Genomic DNA, 18,307 nt, shown 5'->3' on the forward strand with positions numbered 1-18,307 from the left:
CGGGGGGAGGGGATGCTGGCACTCATTCGCTGACCCCGGCCTCAACCAAAAACGTGGCGGAAGAGCTCCGTCTTGCAGGCCCTGCGGAAAGCTGGTAAATCCCGCAGCTCACCCGGGAGCTCATTCCACCAGGTAGGGGCCAGGACCGAAAAGGTTTTAAAGGTTTGAAGAATTTGTTTCCCCCAGTTGCACCTGTAATCCCTCAATGGAGCTTGTCACTTGTTCTTTCTGTGCTTACCCATAAACCATTTGAATCGCTGGCAACAACAGACTTGTCTCTTTCGTTATACAAAGTGGCCTTTTTGTTTGTGATAACATCGGCGCGTAGAGTGGGGGAACTGGCAGCCTTGTCTACGGAACCACCTTTTTTTGCAAATTTTCACAGATAAAGTTATTTTACACTCCGGTGTGGCGTTTTTACCAAAGGTAGTCTCTAAATTACACCTGGGACAATCTTTAGTGCTTTCCCAAATCCGACATATCTTTTCGAAAGACAAATGAACACCTTGGTTGTTCGTAGAACTGTCCTTTTTTATTTAGATATGGCAAAAGACTTTAGGAAAAACAAATCACTTTTCATTTGCTTTCAAGGCATCAATAAAGGTAAAGCAGCGTCTTCACAGACGATATCCGGGTCGATTGTGCAAGCAATCAGACATGCATACAGACTTTCAAAACTTGACTGTCCTCTGACACTCACTGCACATTCCACAGGGGCCAACGTTACATCAGCGGCATTCGCAGCAGGGCTCCCTATGTCCGACATCTGCAGGGCAGCCACCTGGTTGCAGTCAAGTAACTTTACTCCAATTTATCTTTACGGCAGTCTGTGAATTGCCTGGGGTGGGTCTGAGCCGATTAGGAACCTCCAATTCCCAGAGTCTTGGCTTGGAGATGATATTTGTGCATCTTCTCCAATACCTCGTCTGTCTGTGGGCTAAAGAGATCTACCCCATCGAAGGGTAAATCTTCTAAGGCTTCTCGGATATCCCCTGATAAGGTAGAAGGTAGAACACTCTGATTACTGTCAGACAGGTGATTTAGATCTATATATGCCTTGCATGTAAAAACCTGTCATGCCATTTAGAAGCGTCTTTGGTGTGTTCTCATTATGTTGGGATTCTTTTCCCGGTGAAGAACATTGTGTTCATTGAACCGACAGTGAAGTCTGAAATGATCCAGTTTAGCCTTGTACTGATGTCTCTTCAAACTCTGTACCAACTTTTCATTTGTGGGGTGTATGAGGCATCCATGGAAGATGAAAACAGTCTGGTATTAAGGGGTAAGGGAATCAAGTCATTTTGAAAGCTAAAATATATTCCTCAAAAATAAGATCCAGACTAGAAGTTCATGTACATATTAATTTGCATATTATTAGTCATTGTTCTCATCTCTGTCCATCTTTATCTGTTTGCTGAATGCTAGTTAACTTAAAGCAAGTAAAATATATAGCTATGTTTTCTATATTTAATCTTTTAAGATGATCTGTGTCTCTGGCCCTTGTCCAACTCCTGATGAATTAAAGTACACGATGACCCGCATAGCAGTAGATGGCAGGGGTAGTCAAACTGCGGCCCTCCAGATGTCCATGAACTACAATTCCCATGAGCCCCTGCCAGCATTGGGTAGTAGGGGGGTAGTAGGGGGGTCGTAGGACTTACCCGTGAGTGTGGTGTTGGGGGGTGGCGGGAAAGGAGCAGAGATGTGGCGTCTTCCACGCGGTGTCCTTTCCCGAGGGTGATGGGAAGGAGTTCCCTGGCGGGCGAGGCCGTGCCAAGCGGCCGATGGGGGCAAGAGTGGCACTCGTAGGGGCGAATCAGGAGCCACTTAAAGGGATTTTTATCACGAGCAGAGACCGCCCTAACCCCTCCCCAATAGCCCTTAGGGCTTTATTTAATCCACTCCGCAGGAGCGGTTAAAGATAATGTGAAAAGCTGCTGTGGGTCCAGATCAGGGAGAAAAGATACAAATAAAATAAATTAGGCATAACTTAGAACAGCCAGTGATAGTTTTTATTAGGATATGGGTCTTTCTCTATAGAATGAATAAAACATAGACTGATGTGTTTCTTTAAATCTTTAATAAATGGTATTCTTAAGTAAATTTTGATATAAAGAGCAAATTGAGATTGGATTTTCCCATTAAGTTTCAATATGGATCATGTGCCTCTATTCATATTTTATTTTGTAGGTTATGGTTTTGGTGGTCAGATGATAATACAAAGAGTAAAAGAAGCAAGAATAAGTGCAGCTGTCTTGGTGGCTGTAGGTTTTTTGGTGGCACAGTGTTGGGACTAGATTTCTTCAAACTTGAAGATTTGACACCCTCAAGTAGCTCTGCTTTTTCAAGTACAAATGCAGAATCTGATATGTTTTATGGACAATCTTTATTGCAACCAGGAGAATGGATTATTACCAAAGAACTTCCAAAAACTATTGATGGTAATCTTATATTTATTATGTATATATTGTTGTTGTTGTTAGGTGCGAAGTCGTGTCCGACCCATCGTGACCCCATGGACAATGATCCTCCAGGCCTTCCTGTCTTCTACCATTCCCCAGTGTCCATTTAAGTTTGCACCGACTGCTTCAGTGACTCCATCCAGCCACCTCGTTCTCTGTCATCCTCTTCTTCTTTTGCCCTCCATCGCTCCCAGCATTAGGCTCTTCTCCAGGGAGTCCTTCCTTCTCATGAGGTGGCGAAAGTATTTGAGTTCCATCTTCAGGATCTGGCCTTCTAAGGAGCAGTCAGGGCTGATCTCCTCTAGGACTGACCGGTTTGTTCGCCTTGCAGTCCAAGGGACTCGCAAGAGTCTTCTCCAGCACCAGAGTTCAAAAGCCTCAGTTCTTTGACACTCGGCCTTCCTTATGGTCCAACTTTCACAGCCATACATTGCAACTGGGAAGACCATAGCCTTGACTAAACGCACTTTAGTTGGCAGGATGATGTCTCTGCTTTTTAGTATGCTGTCTAGATTTGCCATAGCTTTTCTCCCCAGGAGCAAGCATCTTTTAATTTCTTTGTTGCAGTCCCCATCTGCAGTGATCTGCGGTCCCCATCAACAGGCTCTTTAGTTCCTCTTCACTTTCTGCCATTAGAGTGGTATCATCTGCATATCTGAGGTTGTTGATATTTCTTCCTGCAATCTCGATCCCAATTTGTGACTCCTCCAACCCCGCCTTTCTCATGATGTGCTCCGCGTACAAGTTAAATAGGCAAGGCGACAGTATACAGCCTTGCCGAACTCCTTTCTCAATTTTGAACCAATCAGTGATTCCATGTTCAGTTCTCATTGTTGCTTCTTGACCTGCATATAAGTTTCTCAAGAGACAAATAAGATGCTCTGGTATTCCGGTATTTATATATAGGACACCTATATAGGTGTATATATAGGACACCATATATATATATATATGCTGTTAAAAGAAAAGAATGGGAGTGTCGACCTATGGGAATAGAATTGGAAAGAAAATCACAACACCTGAATTGACAAGTACCACTGTGATCTCCAGAGGAGAATAGTAGCTCTAGTGCTGCCCTTCCCTTACTTGCAGGTGAGAGGGAAAGCCCTTCTGCAGCTGAGGACAGCTTGGGCCAAAAAGAATTCTTGGCGGGTACAAAAGGAGATGATGTCCACGGATGGTAAGTGTACTGCTTCTGTTGACACTTTTTGTTCCCCAATGCAGATGCTTGGATATATAGAAAATAAAAACTTCCGTGGTAGTATATCAGGAATATGAATAAGACACAGTGCTACTGCTTGGCACAGTGTTTTGTTGTTGCTATGGCTTGTGCACAATAAAGACTGTTGTGTGTGTCATGTGCATACTCATAATTGAGATTTAAATGCTGTTGCAGTTATTGGGAGCCAGCCTGTTTACTTAGGCTTGCGGGCCTGGTAGACTTGCATTTGCAGATTGCCCTTCAGAGAGAGTGGAAAACAACTCTGAATTACTTGCAAATTTCCTGCAACTTGCTAATATGGTCAGCATTCTGGCTAAAAATGTCATATCAGAAAATGTTCACCCTCTTCTTTTTGTTGCTAATGTTTAGTTCAGTGGCAGACTCTCCAGGAAGTAGTCTGGTGTCACCGAAATCCCAAGAGAGACCTGCTGGTGAAAAAAAGCAAGCCAAACAAATCGATTATGGGAGAGGCTCTATCTACCATAGTGTAGAAAGACCCTTAACTACAACATTACATGGAGAAGCTAATCAGGATCCAAAGAGCTTATCAATGAGAACACATCCTTCCTTAGCTTCATTTGTTTCTGCTTTGGGAGGAGAAGATGACCTTGTTATAGAAGCTGAGAAGGCTCCAGAGAATGAACAGATCACCTCCCAGCAGCCTGTAATGAACTGTTATCAAAACTACCTTACCCAATATCAGCCGGTCAACTGGTCCAAAAAGCATCCAAGAAAGAAAAGGACCTCATTACATCAATCATTAGACCAGGAGACTGTCCCAGCCTTTAAGGTAAAAAGAAGTCAACAAATCAGGCAAAGCAATCAGTGTATCGGGAGGGTGTGTTTTCAGTGGCTCCGTTTTATGGCCCATTTTTATTTGATCTTGATAATGAGTAATAAACTGTTTGAGCAAACTATGTAGCACTCTAGACTTTAGAACAATATATCTGAGATGTGTTGTTTCAGGCAACGGCCTGTTGGGTTAAGGCAACATTCTTTCAAGAACAATATCCCAGGAACAGGAGAATTCAGCCAAATATTCAGGGAACAGGTATACAGGAACAGGTTGCTGGCTTGACCATCACTAGCTAAGGACAATGGAGTGCTCTCAGGTTAACAGTGTTATGTCCAAGAATGTCAGAAATGTGACTGTTCCAGGTTCTGCTTCCCTAGGAGAGTGTTTACCAACCTTTTCAGATGGTGATTCATACTTTATATAGTGACCCATCCAGGGCTGCCTTGTTTTTTCGGTGCCCTAGGCAAACTATGACCTTGGCAATTCCTCTATTCCAGCATTCCATTTTCTACGTTGCCCAATCAGGTGATTTTGAGAAACCAGCAAACATCACACAAAGAGTTGCCTCTGCTATGAATCCCAGCCTCCTCCTCCTCTGCCAGCTGGGCCTGAACTAGAGTTTATGATGAATGCTTGGGGGGGGGGGCAGTGTTTTGAGGGGAAACAACAAGATGGCAGATTCCAGTGAAGAGTCTGGCAGCAAAAGGCTCAATGCAGTGCAACTTCTGCAGCTGACAGAGGGCAGTGAAGGGGACTGAGCAAGTGTTTGGGCTGCTGAAGAAGCAGCACCAAGACAGAGGCCATTCGCATACACACACCTGTTTCTATTCTCCTCTGTGTCAAGCGCAGACAAAACTCACAAACAAACTTCTATAGAAAGAAAGCTTTAATTGGAAGTAGATCTAGTCACTATAACAGTCGAAGTCAAGACTGTTCGATAATAGGACAGCAAGCGGTTATCCATACATTTCTCCCGCCGAAAACCCAAGCGTTCCTAAGGGAGGGGGGGGGACCCCTCACCCAGGTGCCATCCCAGGCTTCCTGCCAAGGTGTTGAAGTTAGCACGGCCTTGGTCAGGCTGGCACCTCGGGCTAGCATATAAGATGTTTACAGGAAGTGGGCAACATTGTTTCACAGCGGGGAGACTATGCGGTGTGAAAACGCAAGGATCAAAGAGGGGGAGAATCAAAGGAAAACTACAGGCATAAGCATTCTGGTACCTGGGAACGTTTCTGTAAAGGCACAGCACTCCAAGATGGAGTCCCTCAGGTTCACTGGAATCACAAGCATGGCAGAGAGCAGGGACTGATCCTGACACTCTGTTTATTCCATGGTATGCTGGACTGCTCCCTGCTACTTCCCAGTCTCCCCTCCTTTCAGCTACTACAGTGAAGTTCTTAGTTGTCTGATGGCTTTTTTCTCCTTGTTAATGTCACAAAGAAGGAGGGGGAGAGGTGAATGTGAGAAATTAGAGAGGAGGAAAGGCAGAGAAAGATGGAAAGGACAGAAGCTGCCATTAGGAAAGGCTGGCCTCCGGTCTTCTTTCGGGAGGCTTCCTGACATTTGTGGATCCTAACCCACACATTGGGAAACACTCCCTCAGGATACAGTGGACTTACATCAAAGTAGTTTGTTGTGTCTCATTGTGCTTTTGAAAGTGTAAACTGCTTTTATGAATGAGTTGAGTTTCTACCAAGAATGTCAGAATGCAGTGAAGAGAATTACCGATTTTTTTAAAATTCCAGAGAACACTTGTGATTCAGAATGTTACTTAGAAACTGAAAAATATATATATAAAATATGCTCCATAGCTTTTATGCTTTACATATCAATATCTAAATCTATATTTAAGTATGAAGGGCATTTAGGAGCCATGTTTCTTCAACAATGTAAAATAAATATCTTTTATATGTAAAGTCAGATGTGCAGATATGGGCATGTTTATTGAGCAGGACAAAATATAAATAGTCTTCCTTTAAAGACAAATGTGCTGTATAAAAGTTCTAGAATAGTGACAAGGTTTTGTGTGTGTTCTAGACTGTTAAACAGGGCCTCACAGCTAATGCTTTACTGGATCAAGGAATGCAGTTTACGGGATCAACATCAAAGTGAGTAACAAGTTGCAATACGTTTGCAGTATTCTAAGGTTGCCAGTTGTGGCCTGGATCAGGTTCAAGGTTCTGGTTTTGATCTTTAAGGCCCTTGGTGGTCTGGGATACACATATCTGCGGGACCGCCTGTTTCCTTATGCCTCCTGCAGGGCTTTGCGCTCTCTGGGTACCAACTTGCTGGTCATTCCTGGCCCCAGTGAATCTTGCCTGGTCTTGGCCAGGGCCAGGACCTTTTTGGTCCTGGCCCATACCTGGTGGAATGAGCTCCAGGAAGAGCTGCAGGCCCTGCAGGAGCTTTTGACATTTCGTAGGGCCTGTTAAACGGAGCTCTTCCTCCAGATCTATTGGCGAGACCAGTGCAGGAAGAAGATCAGATGAGCAAGGAAGATACGCCACCGAACTTTGGAACATCATTGGTGTTGTCAGCTGATGTAATCCCTTTGGCAGTCATGGGAGGGGGTTCTGGCAGTCGTGGGAGGGGGTTTTAGTGCCATACTGTATTATGTTGTGTGAATGTTAATTTTAATAGTGTTTTATTGTATGTGGCGTTTTATTGTGTAACCCGCCATGAGCTGGCTTGTCAGGAGCCAAATAAATAAATAAATAAATAAATAATACTCTGCAAAGAGGAACATGTACATAGTGTTGCTTTATGGTTGGTACATAGTCGTATTTCTTTTCCCTGATCAGTACTCTTCCTCTGATTGAATCAAGTTCATATATGTTGATTTGCAGAATGAAATCATACCAACGGAAAGCATGGAGCGTGTGTGAAGGGAAGCTAAAACTAAGCTGATAGTCTGCATTTTCTTTCTTTGAGGATATTGGAGGGAAACACATTGGGGGTTTGGTTCTGCCTCGGGGAGAGAGCCATGAGAGCTCAAGTCTGGTTGAGGAAAAGAGCAGGTGTGGAGTGAAGGGTAGCTCTGCTTGGCGGTGTGGCAGAGTGTTTTGTCTCTACTTCTGACAAGAGGACCCAGTTGTTAGGGTTGTCTCTAGCAATGAGTAGACATTCTGCCATTTAGTCTGACTCTTGTGCACCTCAAAGCTTAGCTCACAGCAGCAAATCCAAAGCCTAGACACCCATTATCTTTAGAATACTTTGCAACTGAGAGGAAAGTTTGTAACTTAAAATAAACCTGGTTCCCTCAAGGCTGTGTGAGTCCCTTAGTTGATAGAAATGGCCTGTCACAGTTTTCTCCTAGGAATATATAGCAATATATTACTGTAGTTGTATTCTCCTTTCATAATGCACTGCTCTTATCACAATGGGATGAGGCACCTGGAAAATACAGAAGGGGACACAAGCACATCTGTCTTAACTAGACTGTTCTAGTGTTCTGAGAATAGGTTCCGATGTTTAGCCGTGTCGGTCCAAAGTAGTAGAACAACATTTGAGTTCAATGACACCTCTAGGACTAGAAAAGTTGAATTCTGGGTTTAAGCTTTCATGTACATGTATCTGATGAGGTGTGCATACAAACGAAAACTTTGTGGATCTGAAAGGTGCTGCGGGGCACAAACTTTTCTGAGATAAATTGTGTGTTGTGTTTACTAACCAGCTACAATAGTTGTGTGTTTAATGTTCTTGGTTGTCAGGATGAGACTTTTTATCTGTTTAATGATAACCAAAATTACTGAAAGAAAATTCCTTTGAGGCTAATATAGGCTCGTAGCAACCCTAGCAAGCGAATGACCCAGTGCTGCATTCCTCACAACCCAAGTGATTGTTATCTGCAATTACATTGTCCTTGTGTGAACATCTGTTGCTCTTAAAATTAGGCAGCTTATTAAACTCTTGCTCCTTCTGTGCTTGGCATCAAGAAGCAGCTGCATCTTGACAAGTTGTTTGTCCACCTAACTAACTAAACACCATAAATCCCACTGCTGTCTATGAGCGCTTGGAATTCATTTTGTAGCATGGCCTCTTGAGAAGCAACAACTTGTTTCTGTTATTGTTTTGTTTATTAAGCACACCTTATACCCCCTTGGAAAAGAAAATCCTTGCCAATACGGATGATGAAACAATAACAGAAGAATGGACTCTGGATCACCCCATTTCTCAGACCAGAACAACGGTCATTGTGGAAATAAAGGGGACTGTGGATGTTGTTCTCACTCCACTTGTAGCAGAGGCTTTGGACAGGTATTTCACAATTTTTTAAAAACATAGCAACTTTGAATATAATGCTTGTTTTACAATGTAACTGATAAGATCATCTGTACAAGCTTCTGCTCAGCTGCAATAGCGTGTCATGATACTGTGCTTATGCATCCAAATACGAAGGGCATTGTTCTTCAGCAATTACATGACGTGCAACTAAGCATTGTGAGGTTTGCATATGTCAGATATGGGCTGAGAGAAATCTTGGCAGAAATAGGAATGTTAGTGAACATTCTTTGCCCATCCCTTTCAGTGGAATTAGAAGCTTCTCTCCTGCTTTTGCAGCAGTAATATCACTATGGCAAAGCACTAGAAAGTTTTTTAAACTTAATTTTTTGAAAAGGGTTGGCTCCTTTCTCTCTCACTGGGAAAATCTTGGCAGCTTACATTGTGTGCATTTGTGTGTTGAAAGCTCTGATAATTTTTGTGCTGCTTATAACTTATGTTGAGAACACCTAGAAAAGGCCTTTGACAGTGACCTTAATTGACAGGCAAGCTCATACAAGAGAAACCTGCCCTTCGGGGGCTCTAGACTGTCTCATAAGGCAACACAAACACTTCATATTGTGCTGAGGAGAATTGTGCAGGATGATAAGTAAAGGTGTTTGAGCACCAGTGAAATTTGCTTAGTATGGTGAGTCCAGATGTTAGTTTGGTCACAGCATTCTGGATTTGTTAAAGTTTCCAAAGACTCTTCACAGGCAGCCTCATGTTTAATATGGTTTGAATCCTACAGATCATTTCCACGAAAGGAAGGGACATTCCTCTGTGGAATGGACTTTTCTCACCACTGTTTCTCCAAATGCTGCTCCTTGGGGACTAGGGGACCCCCCCCCCCGAGATTACATGAGAGGGGTTTTAGAGGTCTGCAGCTAGAGATGAGTCTTGGGGAAAAGCCACCTTCCTGTGGAATTCAATCCTACCCAGTGTTGACATTTAGTATAGGGATGAGTCTTATAAGTAAACTGCATTGAACTCATTTCCCTTGCAGGTATATACAGGCCATGGTTCACTGTGCTAGCACATGCCATCCTGCAGCTATTGTGGATAATCTGCATTTCGAGGTCCTCAGAGAAGCTGTACAGAACAGGAAAACTACTTTCTCCGAAAAGGTATGTGTGTTATATAGCCAAACATTTTGGCTTAGGATGCCCCAACCATACTCTTTGTTCACGTGAGGCATCCAAAGGATCGCGATCACGACACAGCCATTTCCCAGAGAATCTACTTGTAAGCGGGAAGTGAGGATGAACATCTTTAAGGATGTGAATGTGTGATTCCTTTAAGAAAAGTGGGGAATCTATGATCATCCTTCCCCGGGATCCATCAGTCTTTTAAAAATCTGTTCTTTTTATTTGTTTCTGCAGTAAATAATTTCCAGAGCTCTGTGAATGAATTTAGTTAATTTCATTTCTACCACCCAAGGCAGGGGGGTGAAATCAGTGTACACAATCAAGGTACAGGGGAGATGCGAAATTGATTAAGAGAGGTTTTTTTATCTTCATGCATCACTACTGGAATTCCAAGCAGAAGGGCAGGCACTGCGGTGAACAGACAGTTTCTCTGCCAAGCGGCATCAAGTAGGAAAGAGGACGTTTTTTCTGCGTTTCCTTTCCTTTAAGTCTTGGTGGAATCGCCAGGGATCTTCTTGTGCCTGAAGTGTCCTTGCTGGGTCACCTTTTCTTTAGTGTACAGGGTGAGGTGTGCCTGGAACAGGAGGCAGTTGGCGGAAGGAAATTGGTTTCCTATGAACAGGGGTGAAAGTAGAGAAGCAGAAAGGGGTATTTCAAAGAAGGTAGCCCCACAGCTTCTCCTTGTACCTCATTTTCTGTTTTGTTATTATAGGGTTTTTTTAAGGTTCAGCTTTCGTTCTCTCTATTTTTGACACCAGTTCTCCTGGAATTTATTGTTTCTAAAGCTGAATCCTGGTGCTGTGTGGCTATCAGGTTTCCCTTTGAAATGAGTATTCTTGGGTAATTCCAAAATCGTGCACCCTTGATCTTTGGAGCAGATTCTCTTTATCACAGCTAGGGTGGCCTTGCACAGGATGCCTAGGAGAACAGCGCCATTAGGCTTGCCGAAACTGGTTATTAGGCAACAGGGGCTCAGTGGAGCTCCTAGCTAAGACTGATGCTGCCCGTCAAAATTCCAGGTGCTGTTCCTTCTTTTCCCCATCTCTCTTCCAGCATTATTAATGGACTGAGAGGAGATGGGACTAGGAGGGAGGCCTTCCCCCTGAGACTTGGGGGCAGGTCATGAATGTGAAGGTCTCTCCATGATCCTCTTCTGCACACATCCACATTCAGAAACATTAATCCTCTGAATCCCAGAGCCAGGAGGTAACATTAGGTGAAGGGCCTTCCAGAGGAACTGGTTGGCCACTGTGTGAGACAGGATGTTGAACTAGATGGACTAGTCATCTGATCTAGGGTTTTATTATGTTATTGAATTGAATGTGTATGAATAAATTATATGGTCATTAAAGACAGCATTTTAGCACACAAACTGGCATTATTCTGCCCCCTGCTTTTCAAAAGTTATCCTCCAAGCAGGATATTAGAGGATCAAAAACAGAGACCACAGGAACTACTCAAGTAAAAACACAAATAAATCTTTCTCTCAAGCAAGATCATGTGACTATTAAAGGACTTCAGGCCAGTGTTACACTCCCTAAGGTAATAACCAGTCTGGTGAATAGCCTTGCACGATAGAAGCCTCTAGGCTTTATAGTACCTATATATTTTAGAAAAGCATGTGGTTATATGAATTTAATGGATTATTTGTTTGTTGTTTAGAAATTGTGGGTTTGTATGTGAAGGAATGGAAGTTTGTTATCATGTAATTTCTTAAAATATGAATATAGGGTTTATTGATCTTTGGGCCCCTTTTCATAGGTGAATTTGTGTTTGCTGCAAGCATCAGTGGAAGAATCAACAGGCAACGCTGCAGGGAAAAGCGTCATCCATGTTTCCTTAGTGGCTTTGTGCTTTGATAGGATTGCCGCACATGTTCATATGAACAGGTAAGGCAGTGCCTTCCCATCAGAACACGTAAAAAGCTTACCATCCTGCTAACGACGTGCTGAGCATCTGATTGGCCCTCACTGGTTGGCCCTCAATAGCGTGATAGCAGTCCCCAACAGAGGGTCAATCAGAGGCTCTTCCCCATCTCCCTGCTCCTCCTCCTTGCCATTTGCTAGCACCTGACAGGAGGAAGAGCAGCCAGGAGGTAAGCCCAAGAGCTGGGAATGGCCATCTGTTGCATTTTCATTTAGGAGAGTAGAATTTAGAAATTCTGACACCTTTGATTAAATCAATTGTTAAACCTGTATTAATCTTATTTGCAAAAATAGACTGGCACTTTCAGTCTATAATTATTATAGACTGTAAACTGTATTTGTATTTTTTATAAGTAATCATGATCTAACCTATAATTATAAGCATTTGCATCAATTAAATAGAAAAATAAGAATAATTGAGATAATATAACAATCAAAGTATGTTCATCCACTCGGACAATTAAGTTAAAAGATTAACTGTCAATTCAAACATTTTATTTATTTGTTATTTTATTGTTGTTTTATCATTTTATTTTAACCTGCCATGATTCTTAGAGAGTGGCGGTATATAAATCAAATAATAAATCAATCAAATAAATAAATGTATTGTTTATATATTGCCCTTTCCAGGAGCTCAGGCTGGTTTACATCTAAAAATACATTAAAACCGTATCATAAGAGTAAAGTAGATCGATACTTCCGAAAAGGCAGCTTCAAGCTTGTAAATACTAGTAATATAATACACAGGTTAGCTTCCTTTGTGAATGTCAAAACTCAGTTGCCGTTTGAAAGAAAGAAGATGACTAGCAGCTTTTACAGGCCTTAAAGGAAAGAAAGAATGCAACAGAGCGTTCCAGCTCACATGTCATATAACCGAAAGGAAAGGAGCGGTATAGATGGCATTCCAACTCACTTATCATTTCAAGGTGCCTCCGCCTTTGAAGATGTCTGCCGTAGCTGATGTAACAGAGGGCTGCTCCTTCCCCTCCCCTTGTATCGCTCCCGTGTGACCACCAAATGCACTTGTTGTGATCACAGAGGTGCTTCCTCCTCTGTGCAGGCAGATTTGAACTTGGGCTGCCAGAAAGGTGCCATCCTTTCAGCTCTGCTTTTACCCTCCCAATTCTGGTATAGAGGAAATGGTCTCAGACCCATTGAAGAATTGTTGGGTGACTCTGGCTGAGACAGTGAACATGTCCACTTCCCTGTCCCCTCCATGATGGATGGCTTGTTAAATGCACAAAATCAGTGTGTGTTCAGGTCTTATCAATTCTTCTTTTCTCTCGGAACCGGCTCGTGGTGGGTTACAGACAGACCAAAAATTAAAAACCCTAATCAAATGAACCATTCTGTTTGTGTCAAGTGAAAACAATTAAAGGTGAAGGTGAAGGTATCCCCTGTGCAAGCACCGAGTCATGTCTGACCCTTGGGGTGACGCCCTCCAGCGTTTTCATGGCAGATTCAATACGGGGTGGTTTGCCAGTGACTTCCCCAATCATTACCGTTTACCCCCCAGCAACCTGGGTACTCATTTTACCGACCTCAGAAGGATGGAAGGCTGAGTCAACCTTGAGCCGGCTGCTGGGATCAAACTCCCAGCCTCATGGGCAGAGCTTTCAGACTGCATTTCTGCTGCCTTACCACTCTGCACCACAAGAGGCTCTTTGAAAACAATTGGGTATCAGTAAATCATCTTAAAATGAATATTTGTTGTATTCATAGCTGATTTTCTTTCCCACAGGCAACTGGACCTTCTAAGCACTGCAACGCCTGCTGTTGCCGCTTGGCTTGTTCCTATTGATCAAATGAAATCCTCTTTAAACAAACTGGAAACAGAAGGAACATTACGATTTTGTGCTGTCATGGACTGCATAATGACCGAAGCTTTAGAGGTGGGTGGATTGATGAAAATTACCTGGCCAGTGATTTGTCTTGCTTGGCTTTTAAAAGTTGCTTAATTTTTCAAATATCATTTCAGGTACCTGACCAGTGATTTGTCTTGCTTGGCTTTTAAAAGTTGCTTAACTTTTCAAATATCATTTCAGGTTTTTCTGAGTTAGCATTTCGAAGTCCTGTCTGTCCAGTGTAGTCCATAGTTCACCTGGTTTAGTGCTTGGAATATGCAGGACAGTCCTTATGTATACCTTCCTTAGTTACTTAGTGACCAGGTGGGACTGATAGGGATTGGAGCCCACAGATCTATTCAGTTAATGATGTTTGATCCTTTTTCCATAAAATGTTGGGAAAACATAGACAAATAATCAGATGTTTATATCACATTCTCTAGACTAACTACTATTTGATTTCTAAGATTATATAAAGTTAGTCCTCCAAACCAACTATAACTCGTTGACCTATTTAATAACCTAACTAGCTATTTGATTGACAAATAATTTATAAAATGGTGTATTGAAGTCTGTTTTCTAAATGGTTTGAGATGACAATTCCTGAGCCTGTTTGTAGAAATGCACATAGTATGGTTTCTAAAAACTCTGTGAGGAAAACAACAGTCTCACTGTGACCAAGGAAGTGGGCGAAAGAGTAAAAAGGACCATTTGGCTCTGGGATCCCCCCCCCCCCGGTTCATTCATGCCAGAGCAAAAGTGAATAACCTGGATGATAGATTTGTGTGAGTTGTAATCTATGAATATCTTTACACATTCAGAACAATAGTGTGCACTTTCCTTTGAGAAGTGAGGCCTCCAGAACTGCACACAGTACTCCAGGTGTGGTCTGACCAGTGCCGTATACAATGGGACTATGACATCTTGTGATTTTGATGTGATGCCTCTGTTGATACAGCCCGAAATGGCATTCGCCTTTTTTACCGCTGCATCACACTGTCTGCTCATGTTTAGTTTACAATCCACAAGTACCCCAAGGTCTCGTTCACACACAGTGCTACCTAGAAGCGTATCCCCCATCCAGTAGGCATGCTTTTCATTTTTCTGACCCAGATGCAGAACTTTACACTTATCTTTATTAAGTTGCATCTTGTTCTCATTTGCCCATTTTTCCATCGTGTTCAGATCTCGTTGAACTCTGTCTCTATCTTCCGGAGTATTTGCCATTCCTCCCAATTTGGTGTCATCTGCAAACTTGATGAGTAGTCCTTCCACCCCCTCATCTAGATCATTAATAAATATGTTAAAAAGTACTGAGCCCTGAGGTACCCGCTACTCACCTCCCTCTAGTCTGATGAAACACCACTGACAGCAACTCATTGAGTGTTGTTCTCTAACCAATTCCCTATCCACCTATCTGAAAATCCACATTGCAGTCAATTTATCCATCAGAACATCATGGGGAACTTTATCAAAAGCTTTACTAAAATCCAAGTAAACGGCATCAACCGAATTTCCACGATCCAGCAAACCTGTTACTTGATCAAAAAAGGAAACCACGTTGGTCTGATAGGACCTGTTGGAGACAAATCCTTGCTGACTTCCTTGGATCACTAAATTGTCCTCCAGATGTTTGCAGATCGCTCCCTTTAATATCTGCTCCATTATCTTCCCCACAACAGAAGTCAGACTCACTGGTCTGTAGTTTCCCGGGTCATCCTTCCTCCCTTTTTTGAAGATCGGAATAAGAGTGCTCTCTTCCAGTCCTCCGGGACCTCTCCAGTCCTTAAAGAGGTCCTGAAGATGATAGACAAGGGTTCTGCAAGTTCTCTGGAAAGTTCTTTGAGCATTTCGGGTGCATTTCATCCAGCCCAGGGGATTTGAACTCATCCAGTGCAGCTAAATGCTTCTCGACAACCTCTCTATCCATGTCAACCTGCCACCCAGACACTATCCTTTGGCTACTGCTATCTCTAGATGTGCCTAAACCCTTTGACCTGTGGGAAAAAACAGATGTAAAATAGGCACTAAGCCTTTCTGCTTTCTCTGCATCTTCCATTAGAGTTTGTCCATCTGCACCCAACAGAAGAAGAAGAAGAAGAAGAGTTGGTTCTTATATGCCGCTTTTCCCTACCCGAAGGAGGCTCAGAGCGGCTGACAGTCGCCTTCCCATTCCTCTCCCCACAACAGACACCCTGTGGGGTGGGTGAGGCTGAGAGAGCCCTGATATCACTGCCCGGTCAGAACAGTTTTATCAGTGCAGTGGCGAGCCCAAGGTCACCCAGCTGGCTGCATGTGGGGGAGCGCAGAATCGAACCTGGCATGCCAGATTAGAAGTCTGCACTCCTAACCACTACACCAAACTGGCAACAGTGGGACTATTGCCTCCTTTACTTTACGTTTGCTCCTCACATAACTGAAAAATCTTTTCTTGTTACAATGGGCTTCCCTTGCCAATCTTAGTTCACTCTCAGCTTTGGCCTTTCTGATGATTGATCTACAGTGCCTAGTAACCTGTAGGTACTCTTCTTTAGAGCTCTGTCCTTCCCTCCATTTCCTGAACATTTTCCTTTTCTTTCTTAGTTCCTCTTGAAGTTCTCTGTTCATCCAAATAGGCTTCTTAGAGCTCCTGCAGTGTTTTCGTCTTTCTGGGATAGTCATCGATTGAGCATGCAATAGCTCTTGTTTGAGTAGCGCCCACCCTTCACATGCTCCCTTCCCTTCCAGCATTCTCATCCATGGTATGACACTCATCATGTCTCTGAGTTTATTAAAGTTTGCCCTACGAAAATCCAACATCCGCATCTGGCTACAAGCTTCCTTGCCTCCCCATCTCAAAAGGAATTCTATGAGGACATGGTCACTTCCCCCTAGGGTCCCCACCTCCTTCACCTCATCCACCAACTCTTGCCTGTTGGTCAGTATTAAGTCCAGTATGGCTGAACCTCTTGTGGGTTCATCTTCCATTTGATAAATGAGATTGTCAGCCAGGCAGGTCAGAAAGTTGCATGACTGAGACCTGCTGTCTCCTCTTTTTCTACGTATTTTGTCAAAGTTTTTTGGGGTGGGTGGGATTATAACACAATTGGGTTCCAAGTAAAAAATTATCTTTGACGTGTGCTTGTCTTCCAGAGGGATGGCCTTCCTGCTCTTGTAACATCAAAGAAAGGTCTCATTGCCTTAGCTGGGCAGTGGATGAAGTTCATTGTTGTGACACGAGCCTCCAAAGGGGTGAGTTTACACAGGCCAACTCAGCCAATGGAACTCCAGTCATCTGTCCCCCATGGCCAAGAGGATGGCTTTGGTGCAGACAATGGAGGTGGTCTTCAAAGTGACACAAGTGCGGATGGAGCAGAGTTTGAATTTGATGCAGGTATTTCACCTATACATTTTCAAAATAACTTCTTCTGTCCATAAATAGCATTTATCTATTTTACATTTTATTTATTACAAAGTCTCTCTTTAAGTTAGGGGTGGGACATTTCTGGTAAAACAAGCTTCAGACCTCTGACACTGTCCTCATGCTTTTCCTGGTGCTTCCTGCTTCCCATGATCAGCATTTCAGGGTGCCCTTTGGGCTACAGAGCAGACGAGGAAGCTGACATCACTGACAGAAATCCCTTCCATGAATGGAGCTTTCCCACAATATTCAAGCTTATCTGTATTTTCAGAGCATTTTTGACATTTGTCCACACTGAATGTCCTCCTGGACTTCTGACTTTTAAAATAATCTGTAGAAGTTAGCTGGTGAGCAACCTACTTTCCTTGCTGAAAAAATACTCCTTAAATAAGAAGCAAAATCTTACTTATTATAAATATTTGTTCTCAGTAGAGATTCTTCTGGATGTGTGTTGTTTTTGTGGGAGGCAGGACAGTAACTTCACAAGGCTGAGGAACCTCCCTGTACAAGGATTCTTGTACAGCAAACACCCATCATGCCCCACCGATTAGTGATAGGCAGTAAACCCTTGAAACAAGAACATCAGTTGTTCAAGTAGAAGAGAACTTTAAGAAGCAGCAAGGTATTGCCATCTTCCCCACATGTGCTCAGGTGTTTAGCTAAGGTCAAAATATTCAATTTCAGGCAGTAAACTGTCCTCTGATCTTTTTTGAGAGTTGAATATGGTAACATGACTTACATCTCTGGTACGAGAGTGTAATTGACACCTCTAAAAGCTTAGGTGTAGCTTATACACAATAGCCACAGAATAATTTTTGAAGTCTCCTCCTTCTAGTTGCTACCTCTAAATTGTAAGAAGCCATAAACTGGCACTCAAAGTACCTCCAGAGAAACCATTTAATCTCTGCAGAAGGCAGGTGTTTAAAGATAGTTTCATTGTCATGGAAAAAGAAAAAAAAGAAGAGCTGTTTTTTTTAACCCACTTTTTACTTATCGAAAGTCAAAGTGGCTTACAATTGCCTATTCTTCCTCCCCTGTGAGGAAGAATTTTCCAGATTAGAGGCTGCCACTCTTAACCAGTACATCAAATGGGTCCATAGCCAGAGTAAGTGTAGTGGGTGGGCCACCCCTATCAGTTGGGGAAACCTATAGTTCCACCTATGTGAGAGACTGTCTTCAATCAGGAGGTAATCCAGTTCCTGAAGGTGAAGTCTACCCTCTGGCCTTGAGTTGGAATATTACCACTGAGA

The 18,307-nt window shown here is 42.9% G+C and overlaps 1 protein-coding gene across 1 annotated transcript in view; it reads left to right on the forward strand.

Annotated features, from left to right (window-relative positions):
• Positions 1 to 2,060: 2,060 nt before the first annotated feature.
• LOC143841961 (bridge-like lipid transfer protein family member 1) overlaps positions 2,061 to 18,307 on the forward strand; it is a 48,594-nt gene continuing 32,347 nt past the window's right edge. Inside the window, exons 1-10 of the mRNA XM_077346511.1 lie at positions 2,061 to 2,098; positions 2,191 to 2,441; positions 3,555 to 3,642; positions 4,054 to 4,474; positions 6,518 to 6,588; positions 8,564 to 8,737; positions 9,747 to 9,867; positions 11,650 to 11,777; positions 13,555 to 13,705; positions 16,790 to 17,030. Coding sequence (XP_077202626.1) covers positions 2,061 to 2,098; positions 2,191 to 2,441; positions 3,555 to 3,642; positions 4,054 to 4,474; positions 6,518 to 6,588; positions 8,564 to 8,737; positions 9,747 to 9,867; positions 11,650 to 11,777; positions 13,555 to 13,705; positions 16,790 to 17,030 — 1,684 coding nt within the window. The remainder of the gene's footprint in view (positions 2,099 to 2,190; positions 2,442 to 3,554; positions 3,643 to 4,053; positions 4,475 to 6,517; positions 6,589 to 8,563; positions 8,738 to 9,746; positions 9,868 to 11,649; positions 11,778 to 13,554; positions 13,706 to 16,789; positions 17,031 to 18,307) is intronic.

The sequence above is a fragment of the Paroedura picta genome, chromosome 7 (genome assembly GCF_049243985.1).
Source record: "Paroedura picta isolate Pp20150507F chromosome 7, Ppicta_v3.0, whole genome shotgun sequence".
NCBI lineage: Eukaryota > Metazoa > Chordata > Lepidosauria > Squamata > Gekkonidae > Paroedura > Paroedura picta.